Source organism: Odocoileus virginianus, chromosome 33 (genome assembly GCF_023699985.2).
Source record: "Odocoileus virginianus isolate 20LAN1187 ecotype Illinois chromosome 33, Ovbor_1.2, whole genome shotgun sequence".
Classification (NCBI taxonomy): Eukaryota; Metazoa; Chordata; class Mammalia; order Artiodactyla; family Cervidae; genus Odocoileus; species Odocoileus virginianus.
The window spans coordinates 1,623,124-1,633,805 of record NC_069706.1 but is presented as its reverse complement, the minus strand read 5'-3'; the positions used below and the strand labels follow the sequence as shown (position 1 = coordinate 1,633,805).

At 59.0% G+C, this 10,682-nt stretch overlaps 1 protein-coding gene across 5 annotated transcripts; it reads right to left on the bottom strand.

The window, feature by feature from the left end:
- Window positions 1-3,874: 3,874 nt before the first annotated feature.
- On the bottom strand, window positions 3,875-9,846 carry RAB26 (RAB26, member RAS oncogene family). Of its 5 annotated transcripts, none has more exons than XM_070460662.1 (9): window positions 9,465-9,844; window positions 8,278-8,388; window positions 5,983-6,024; window positions 5,820-5,886; window positions 5,593-5,645; window positions 5,173-5,238; window positions 5,040-5,096; window positions 4,874-4,971; window positions 3,875-4,771 (listed from the first exon to the last, which is right to left on the bottom strand). In XM_070460662.1, the coding sequence occupies exons 1-9, from the start codon at window positions 9,657-9,659 to the stop codon at window positions 4,669-4,671; spliced, it is 792 nt and encodes a 263-aa protein (XP_070316763.1). In that variant the 5' UTR covers window positions 9,660-9,844; the 3' UTR covers window positions 3,875-4,668. The 5 variants fall into 5 exon arrangements, with proteins under 5 accessions (XP_070316763.1, XP_020726452.2, XP_070316766.1 ...); XM_020870793.2 differs by having other exon boundaries at window positions 4,874-4,950; window positions 9,465-9,842; XM_070460663.1 differs by having other exon boundaries at window positions 4,678-4,788; window positions 9,465-9,846.
- Between the last annotated feature and the right edge of the window lie 836 nt (window positions 9,847-10,682).

The following is a 10,682-nucleotide window of genomic DNA, read 5'->3' as shown; positions in this document are numbered from 1 at the left end:
TCTCCAAGTGTCACTTGTCTCTTTCCCTTGCCATGGTTTCTGTAACAAAACATGGAAGCAACCTAAATGTCCATCTACAGATGTGGTACATATATGCTATGGAATATCATTCATTCAGTAAGTCCTGTCCAACTGTTAGGGAACCCATTAACTGTAGCTCACCAGGCTCCTCTGTCTCTGAGATTTCCCCGGCAAGAAGACTGGAGTGGGTTGCCATTTCCTTCTCTGTAATGAGTTCTAAGCCAGCCTCTTCACTCTCACCCCCAAGTGGCTCTTTAGTTCCTTTTCATTTTCTGCCATTAGAGTAGTATTTGTGTATTTGAGGTTATTTCTCCTGGCAGTCTTAGTTTCTCCATGATCCAGTGATTGTTGGCAGTTATCTTCTGCCTCTTTGAAACCCAGCTTGTATATTTGAAATTTCTTGGTTCCTGTGCTGCTGAAGCCTAGCTTGAAGGATTTTGAGCATAACTTTGCTAGCATGTGATTATGCTTTTCACAGTGGAATACTGTGTGCTCATTCGTGTCCAACTGTTAGTGACCACATGAAGTATGTAGCCCATGGAATATTGGTTCAGCCACTCAGTCCTGTCCAACTCATGTCAACGTGTCCAACTCTTTGAATGTTACTCAGCCATAAACCATGAAAGGCTGTTTACAGCAACATGGACAGGCCTAGAGATTCATGTATGATGGGATCACTGCTGTACACCAGAAATTAAAACATTGTAAGTCAGTAAATGCTGAAGCTGAAACTCCAATACCTTGACCACCTCATGCAAAGAGTTGACTCTGGAAAATACCCTGATGCTGGGAGGGACTGGGGGCAGGAGGAGAAGGGGATGACAGGATGAGATGGTTGGATGGCATCACCGACTCGATGGGTATGAGTTTTTAAAGAACTTGCCACACCTTCAACCCACCTAAACCCCAAGTGACAGTAACACATTAGCCTTGACTCAGCTAGACAAGACTGTGTCCCTGGAATTCTCCAGGGGATCTTCCCACCAGCTGAGTCACAAAGAAGCCCAAGAATACTGTGAGTGGGTAGCCTATCCCTTCTCCAAGGCATCTTCCAACCCAGGATTCAAACCGGGGTCTCCTGCATTGCAGGTAGATTCTTTATCGACTGAGCTATCAGAAAAGCTCAGGGGAAAAAAACATTCAAGATGCCATGCAGCTGTATGGCGTGTAACAATCCCCTGTAAAATTTGGGGCTGAGATCTTGCAGCTTGGTAACAAGTAGCCATGGACACCAAAAGGTCCCAGCTTAGGCACGGGAGCAGCAGAGGAAGCGGTCCTGACACACAACAGGTGACGTTGACCCTGTCCCTTTTACTTCTGACACCCCCTTGCCACAGCCCCTGAGCAAACCTGGAGCCAGAGATGAGGGTGAAATGGGGATGGGTAGTGGCACTTCCATCACAAATTGCTTTCCTTACCAATGGAAATTTACTAGAGGGCCATGAGAATGAACAATGGGAAGAAATACTGGGAAACAATAGAATGGGTAAGACTTAGGAGATCAAGAAATTTGGAGTTATCAAAGGAATATTCCATGCAAGGATGGGAAGGATAAAGGACAGAAATGATAAGGACCTAACAGGCAGAAAAGCTTAAGAGGTGGCAAGAATACACAGAACTATACCAGAAAGTTATTAACTGGATAACCACAATAGTATTGTCACTCACCTAGAGCCAGACATCCTGGAATCAAGTGGGTCTTAGTAGGCATTATTACAAAGCTGCTTCTGCTAAGTTGCTTGAGTCGTGTGACTCTGTGCATCCCCATAGACAGCAGCCCACCAGGCTCCCCTGTCCCTGGGTTTCTCCAGGCAGGAACACTAGGGTGGGTTGCCATTTCCTTCTCCAATGCGTGAAAGTGAAGTTACTCAGTCTTGTCCGACTCTTAGTGACCTCATGGACTGCAGCCTACCAGGCTGCTCCATCCATGAGATTTTGCAGGCAAGAATACTGGAGTGGGGTTCCATTGCCTTCTCCAGAGGCTGGTCAACAAGCCTCAAATCACAGTCTGAAAATGGGAGAATGGGTTGAGACCAGGAAGCCTGTCTCAGGCACCAAAGTCACATCAGGGACTTATGCTGCAGTGACAGGCTGTCCTTGCTGGACATGGGGGGGGAGGTGTTTAGAGGATTGGGGATTTGTGGGTCACCCCCCAAAACAAGTGAAAGTGAAGTTGCACAGTCATGTCCGACTCTTGGTGACTCCATGGGCTGCAGCCTACCAGGCTCCTCTGTCAATGGGAGTTTCCAGGCAAGAGTACTGGAGTGGGTCGCCAGTGCCTTCTCCATACTACAAATGGCCACAGGACTGGGAATGGTCAGTTTTCATTCCAGTCCCTGTGAAAGTCGCTCAGTCGTGTCTTGCTCTGTGTGACCCCGTGGACTATACAATCCGTGGAATTCTCCAGGCCAGAATACTGGAGTGGGTAGCCTTTCCCTTCTCCAGGGATGGAACCCAGGCCTTATGCGTTGTAGGTGGATTTTTCACCAGCTTAGCCACAGGGGAAGCCCAGAGGCGGTGCTAAAGAATGTGCAAACTACTGCACGACTGTGCTCATTTCACACGAGGGCAAGGTCTCAGCAGTACATGAACCCAGGACTGGTACAAACTGGGTTTCGGAGAGGCAGCATCCAGAGATCAAATTGCCAGTGGTGGTACCCCCAAGGTCAGCTGGCCTAAGGGATCTCTATCTCCTGGGTAGGCCTGGCACCAAGTGCCTAGTACACAGTTTTGCCTCCGCCAAAGACTTTGAAAAGGCTTACACCCACATTCAGTGATGGGGTCTTCTCAAACTGCACCAGAACCCCCACCCAGGGCCTGTACCCCTCCCAGACATCTATTTCTTGGTAGTCAATAGAAACTGACTGCCCTCTTCAACAGACCACAAACCCCCTTTCCCAGGATTTGCTGGGGCCTTTGCTGGTATAGACGATGCTCTGTTTATGAGACAATGTACACGAGGCCAACTGAGTAGTCAAAGGAACCTGGTGTCACCATCTATAACATCACCCACCCTGGGGAGAAGGGCAGTTGGCCTCGTTTCAGCAGGGGCTGGAGCTCTGTGGTGGGGCCACCCAAGATGTCCTGTCTGCCATGAGTGAATCCACCTGGAACTCACTGCAGGCTGTCAGTCTCTTAAGTTCCTGGGCTGATGAAGTGACTGATAACAGACTGGCCTTGTTCTTCCTCCTAGCTGAACAAGGGAGGTGTGTTACATCGTGACACTGGGGTAGTAAAAGAAAATACACGACCATGCCAAGTGGCCTCATCCTTTCTGACGGGGTAACCCAAGTGCTGACTGTCTAGACTGTACTGTAATTAAAGGGATGTTGAGTATTGTCTGGTTTTTAACCCCCATTCGGGCCTCTAGTTGCCATAATCCTTAGCATTTGGTCCCTGTCTTTTTAACCCGTTGAGTTTGTTTCTTCCAGTTTGCAACAATTCCATGCCAAGGTGATGGTGAGGCAGAGGTTCCAGCAAAAGTCACACTGGACAAGGCAGGGATAGAGTCCCATGGTCCTAGTTAGGTAGGGGCCATGAGACTAGTGCTAGGCTGAAGAAGCTGCAGAAGGCCTTTAGCTCTCAACCTCTCTGTAGATTTCTTGGGGTCCAGCATGTGTGTGTGTTTTCACACCTGTTTGCACCCCAGAGGACTCCCTGGGATGACAGCCCATCCCTGGGCAGTCTTGGAGCAACATGAAAATGGAAGTTCATGCCAGTGATTTTCCACTTACTAGGACCACCTTTTCTAGGTTTTTGGGTTGTCTTTGCCTTGGGGTGGTTCGTGAACTCTTTAATTCAATACGGATGGTCCCAGAGCTTGTGGCTGTCTTTCAATGGATGAAGCAGGCACTCCAGAAAACAAACTTTATTCACCAGGACCGGAAACAAAAGCTTTTGGTCAAAAGACTGACTTGGAGTTTTTTCTTTAGTACAAGGTGGAGTGCCCTGCCCACCCCTGTGACTTGACCTCACTGAGCCCAGGCTGCATGTCAGCCTGCTGAAATGGTACCCTGGTCCACAGGCAAGGCTGGTGGTCCTGGTTTCCCTGACATTTCCGTGACTTCCCATGGGCTGAACACTGCGTTACAAAGCCATAGCCTTGGCATCCTCCAGGGGAATCTGAAAGACCCTGTTGATGTGGAACCGGGGCCTCCCATTGTGGGGGCTGGCAGCAGGCAGCTGTGGTCCTTGGGGTGCAGTGCAGGGTGGGATTGGTGGTGAAGCTCTCTGCCCCAGGTGTGGGCAGGATCCTGCCCCTTCCTTCCTGGGCAGCAAGTGCAGCTGAAGACATGGCTTTCTAGGCAATTAGGCACTGTACACGTTGTGTGGGTGCTGCAGCCCCCCTGAAAGTTGGGGGTGCCCATGGGGGGATGGAGGTGGCAGAGCCCTGTGGCCAGAGGGCCAGGCGCCCAGCAGTCTACCCTTCGGTGTCCCTCCTGTACAGAAGATGGTTGCCGTGGGGCAAGGCCCTCGGGCAGCAGCAGGTGAAGAACCGCAGACACTCTGGCTTTGTGCAGCCCGTTTGTTGGGACCACGGCTCTGGATCACTGCCCAGATGAGGGGTGGGCAAGGCTCAGCCTGGGGCTGACTGCTCTAGGCTGTCCAGTCTTCCGGGAGGACGCCTGGTGGCCAGGCCCTGCAGGCTCAGGGTCTGCAGCAGGAAGCCCCCCGACCTTCCCTTTTGATGTAGTCATGCAGCCGGAAGCGGGGCTCGCTGGGGGCCTTGGTGCAGCGCTGTTTCAGCTCCCTGTGGGGCAGGGATGACTGTGGGATGGGGTGGCCTGGACCCCCAAGGAGGGGGTGCAGAACCCTGGGTCTGGGGCTCCTCCTGGTGACCGCGAGGACTCACTTGGCTATGGCCGTGAAGGCCAAGTCCACATTGAGGCCCGTCTTGGCGCTGGTCTCCATGAACGGCAGCCCATAGTCCTGCAAACAGCCGTGGGCAGCCTGGCAGGGGCGGCTCAGGCCCCACAGCCCCGGGGCGCTTGCCCACCATCCACCCATCCCCAGCTCACCTTGGCCAGCTTCTCCGCTTCCTCCCGCTTCACTGCACGTTCCTGGGCAGAATCCACCTGGCGTAGGAACCTTGGTGAGAGCTGGCCCTGGCACCCCCCACCCCCGGCTCCCCTGCGAGGCTAGAGTGCCCACCTTGTTCCCCAGCAGCATGAGAACCACATCATCCTGGGCGTGCTCCTGGATCTCCATCAGCCAGGCCTGCGGGGGCGGAGCTGAGGCCAGGCTGGAGGCCAGTGCTCCAGGCACCCCGGCCCCTCCAGGACGCACCCCCAGAGTGCCTGATGGTGTCTGACCAGCAGAGGGGCCCCAGAACTAGTGCTCCCTGGGTGCCATGCATGGGCAACCCAACAGCTTCTTTATCTAAGGTGTTGGACTGGAAAGTGCCCCAGGAACCCCCTTCCGCTCACTCAACATGCGCCTGACAGGGCAGTCTTTCCCCCTCCCCGCTGTCAGGAGGGTCCTCAGCAGCCTGGGACCCTGAGGCCCTCTGTGCCGGAGGCGGCCACATCTCGGCCTGTCTCCCCACCGCCCAACCCCCAGAAGGAACCTGACCTGGATGCTGTCGAAAGAGGCCTTGTTGGTGACGTCATACAGCAGCAGCAGTGCTGGGGGTGAGGGGAGTGAGGATCTCCAGAGCCATAGCGCCTGCCCCCCACCTCCGCCTCGTGCGCCCCGCCCTTCCCGCTCCTGCCCCACTCACACCCTGGATGCCCTCCTGGGGCAGAAGCCTGGGGGCCGAGGCCCCGACTCCCTGGAGCTGGTCCGGGCCCCGTGCTCACCGTGGGCGTCACGGTAGTAGGCGTGGGTGACGCTGCGGAACCTCTCCTGGCCAGCTGTGTCCCAGATCTACAGCCAGGACGCAAACAGCCATCAGTGCTGCCCAGGCCTTCCCAGGGGCCCCCTCCACCCTCTCACCTCCACCCCCCATCCCCCACCTCTCACCTGCAGCTTTACCTTCATGCCATCCACGTCCACAACTTTGTTCTGAAACACAACCAGCCAGCTCCAGCGAGAGCCCAGCACCGAATGCACCGTCCTAGGTGGCAGCTAGACCCATGCCCCTCCGGTGGGGTTGGGGGTTGGGGTGGGGGGACAGGCAGTGCCAGGCCAGGGCTGAGCCTGAGGTGAAGAGCTCCAGTGTACCCCCGAATCCACACCCCACGCCTCCGCTGGTCAGGCTCTGCCCTCAGGCCCACCTCCTGCCCTCCACCTGCAGATAACACATCCCCTTGATTCTGAGTCCCCAGGGCCACCCAGCTCTCACTGACACCTCCACCTCCTGCTGCTGGGCCCCTCCTGGAGGCTCATGCACAGCGGGTGCCCAGGCCACTGCCGCCCAGACGGCCATCCTGATGGACTTGAAGGTTGCCCCTCTCCATGGCCAGCTGTGTCCAACTCTGGGCCAGGTGTTTTCCTCTGCCCAGCCTGGAGGATTGGCACACAGCCCCGTCAGCACCCCTGCCCTCCAGGGCCCCCGGTGGCCGCCCACCCCAGTCACTGAGTCCTGTTGACCTGCACACCCAGCCCATCCCCTCTCCTTCACCCGCTGTCCTCTGCTCCCTGCTGCCCAGCCTCAGCTGGCTTCCCTGTGCCCACTTGCTGTTTCAGCTTCCTGTATTCCTCTCCCCTGTGCTCTGCTCCTAGCCTCCAGGCCCTTCTCCAGGGCCACCGGCACCTCTCACTTGCAGGACTTACTTGAAGTCACCCACTGTGTGACTCCAGGCCTATTGCTAACACTGTGCCTCAGTTTCCCCATCCACAAATGGCAATAGCCAGGGTGCCTGTCACATGGCTGCCCTGGTTAATTTATGAGCACTGTGTGCAAAGCAGAGAGAACTGAGTCTGGCCCGGAGCAGGGCTAAGGTGGTCGTTTAAAAGCTTCTCTTCCTGCAGCCCCCCGGGGATGGGCTCCGAGCAGTAAGCGCAGAGCCCAGGACCTGGCTTGATACCCAGTGGGCACTCCCTGTGGGCTGGCTGGTGATGCTCCCTTGCTGGGCCCTCCCAGTTCAGGACTAGAACAGGAAGTGGCTCAACTCCGGCTCCCATCTGCCGAGGTGGGGGCGGGGACTGCCAGTCACCAGCTGAGGCCCCGGGAACAGCACTTCCTCCCTCTGCACCAGCTCCTGCTGTCGGGGTGTTTCTGGGTCTCCAGGGAACGGCGCAACCATCTGCCCAGCTGCACGGACATCCCACCTTCCCCGGCGCCCCGAACAGGGTGTGAACCAAACTGCCTCACCTCCCTCCACACCTGCCCTGGAGCCAAGAGGGAAGTGACAAGGGGGAGGTGAGGCCAGGGCCACCTCCACTTCTGGTGCCTCCACCCTTATTTCATCCCAGAGCATGTGAGGGGCTCTACCCCAAAATGGGAGAGAGAGTGGCTCCCCAGACCGGAGGGAGGCCCCCCCCCCCATCCCCAGTATGGGCCTCCTTCCCCGCCTTCTGCCGACTGGGTCTAATTAAAGGGTGAGAAAAATGCAAATCTGGGATTTGCTGAGAACACACCAGTACCCCAGGACGCGGAGTTCAGATGGGTGCCAGAGCCCATTAGGCCCAAAGCTGCGGTCCCCCGTGGCCCCGCAGGCTGCTTGGGGGTCTCGAGGGCTCTTGGGGAGCCAAGTCGAGGGCCATCCCCCAGGACAGGACAGAGCCCTGGCAGGGTTGAGGTGGTGAGGGGGTTCTAGCAGGGGAAAGCAGTCAGGGCTGGGGGGGCAGGGATCAAAAGCCTCCCTGCCCAAGGGCAGGGACTTCTCCCTGACTCTGGGACCAAGGGTGTGCTTAAGCACCACAGCCATCTGTCTAGTCGGACCCAGCACCTCAGGGCCCCTCCGGGCAGTGGGGCAGTGACGCTGGCCTCCCCAGTGGCCATGGGTTTTGAGTTCCCATGGGGGCACCAGGACGCACCTCCCTCAAGGCACAAGATCCAGCCCGCAGGGTCATGCCAGCCCGGGATGCAGGGGTACCATCTCTGCTTCAATCATATACAGCTGCCACATGACCCAGGACCCTTGAGGTGTCCGGGAAGCAGGCAGCTTGGTGGTAAAGGCCTCCCAGCTTAACTACCTTGACTGTGGGAGCCAGGTGGGCCAGCCCGGGGCTCCACCTCATGAGGCCGCTGGTCCCACAGGGTTAATGGAAAACCAGCTGCCAGGGGTGTTTCAAGAAGCCATGAGCTGGTGTTGGGGGCCTGGGGCATGGTTGGGCCCAGTTGGTGCTTGGGACATCAGCGCTCTCTCTTACCCGGAAGTCGATGCCCACGGTGGAGATAAAGGTCCCCGCCAAGAAAGCCCCATCCTTGAAGCGCACGAGCAAGCAGGTCTTCCCCACGCCTGAGTCCCCCACCAGCATGACCTGGGGCATGGGGAAAGGGTAGAGGGCACCTGGGTATCTGGGGGGCCAGTCTCCTCTGAGCTGGCCTGGCCAGAGGGGCCCGTGGGTGAGGGGCAGGAGTGGAGAAGTTCTGCAGGTGCAGCAGGGCCTGGGGAGACATAGGGCCTGGACCTCTAACTGCCTCCTCTAGAAGGTTCTGTCCCCTCTCCATCAGTGGGAGGGCAGGAGCTGCTGCCTTCATGCGGGGCACTACCTGAACACCATGCTTAGTCTGAAAGGGGAGCTGGAGTTTCGTGGGGAGCAGAACCAGAGTGTTGGTCACTGGGGGCCCCCTGAGAGGCCTGGGGTGGTGGGGGTGGGGGCTCTGAGCCAGAGGGCTTCTTCCATTCCCAGCAAGACTCTAGAGGAGTCTGCCAAGTGAGGGTCAGATCTTGGCATGGAGATAGGCTCAGGCCAAGTTTGTGGGCCAGGAAGGCATTCAAGCCCTTCTGCCCTCCCCCAGTCTGTTGCCAAAGGTTCCCAAACCCAAGGATGGGCCTGCCGCCCACTGCCCCCCGCCACCTCCCAGGATTCACCTTCTGCCTTGGCCTGAAGGAGGCCCCAGCGCGCCTCACCCAACCTGTGAACCCCTTCCTAGTCTCTCCCCCTAAAAGGAGACTGGGAGACCCTATGGGCCAGAGAAGGTAACATATGGGAAGATGAGGCTGGGGCCTTTGGTAGGGGCAGGAGCATCAGGGAACAAGGAAAAGATACCTGCCAGGCTCTGACTTCCGCAGAACCCCGTGTCCGGCCCTGCCCGCCGGGTGTGGGTAGCGGAGGGAGAGAGGGCAGCCTTGCCATATGTTGGGTATCCCAAACCCGGGTTTGACAGCTGTGTGTGTGTGTGTGTGTGTGAGCGCGCGGTGCACCGCGCCAAGCCTTGCCAGCTGCGGGGTGCTGCTCGGGGAGCCAGCTCCGCGCTGCTGCTCGGGGAGCCAGCTCCGCGCTGAAGCTCCGCAGGGCCCTGCACCCTTTCCCCGGACCCCCTCCCCGCTCAGGTTGGGCCGGACGCCACCTGCTGCACTCGCATCGCCTGGGGCTGGGGGTGCTCGGCTCACCTTGAAGGCGACGTCGTAGAAGTCGCCGCCGCCGCCGATCGAAGACCGGCCGGGCTGCGGGGGCCCGTTGGGCGGTGCCTTGGGGCCAGGGCGCGCAGTCCCGGGTCGCACCGACCGGGGCCCGTTGGCGGCGGGCAGGGCAGAGGTAGCGGGTGCGCTGCCCGCCTTGCTCTTGGGGGTCTTTTTCCTGGACATGGCGGGCGGGCTGGCGGTCGCTCAGTGCTCTCCCGCTGCAGCCGCCGCGCCCCGGGACGCCCTGCTCCCCTCGCCCTCGGAGCCAGACCCGGAGCAGAAGCCGAAGCCGTCCCGCGGCGGCGGCGGCAACATCCCGGGCGCCAGGCTCCGCGCCGCCCCGCCCCCGCCGCCCCACGGCCGCGCAGCCACTCAGGCCCGGCCTCCCGCCGCCGCCGCCAATGACCGCCAGGGGGCGGGTCCATGCAAATGAGGCGGCCGCCCTGGGGGCGGGGCCCGGGGCCAGGGTCCAGGAGCCAGGGTCCCTGCGCCTCTGCGCCAGGGGGGCGGTTACCGCCCCGTCCTGCGCCCAAGGGTTCCTCTCCAAAACTGCACCCGGGCTTCGGTGCGGGTGTGGGGCGGTTGGCCTGGGTGACCGAGCACTCGGGGTCCTGTAGCTCCTCTGCTGTGCACCACCCCGCCCCGCGCTGCCCCTTGCTCGGTGACCCCCGCCCCCGGACTACCTCCAGGCACGGGACGAGGAGAGAGGGGGGCACTGAGGCAGCGGGCCTGCGTAGGATAGGCACCTGGGACTCGATCCCATCTCAGCCGGAGGTGCCACCTGGCCTGCTGTGGCACCACCCCCTCCCGTCCAGGGCAGGTAGGTCCAGGAAGCTCCAACACTCCGAGCTTGGCAAACAAACCCGGGTGCGCCCCGCCTCCTGGGGCTCAGCTGACAGCTGGTTATCAGAGGCAGGACGTAGGGGCCAGGTTGAGCGGCAGGGCCGAGGCAGCCAGGCGCTCTCCCCCAGAGCTTCTGTCTGTTGGGCTCAAGCTTCAGGATCCCTGGGGAAAGGGAAGTCAGTGTCACAGCCAGTGGCAGGCCCTCTGAGCGTCCACTCTCCTAGGGCTCTGCCCTCAGGGACCCGAGAGGTGAAGGAGGTGGGAGGCCAGGTTGTGGCTGGCTCCTGGGCTTTCCAATGCTTTCGAGTGCTGATAGTTGAGTGCTGGGGCCTGGCAGACTCCTCTGCAGGGCCTGGCACCTCT

Coding starts and splice junctions, on each gene's coding strand:
- RAB26 (XM_070460662.1), bottom strand. CDS start 9,659: ATGTCCAGGAAAAAGACCCCCAAGAGCAAGGCGGGCAGCGCACCCGCT. Junction 8,389..9,464: donor TCTACGACGTCGCCTTCAAG/GTGAGCCGAGCA, acceptor CCCATGCCCCAG/GTCATGCTGGTGGGGGACTC. Junction 5,097..5,172: donor TCATGCTGCTGGGGAACAAG/GTGGGCACTCTA, acceptor TTCCTACGCCAG/GTGGATTCTGCCCAGGAACG.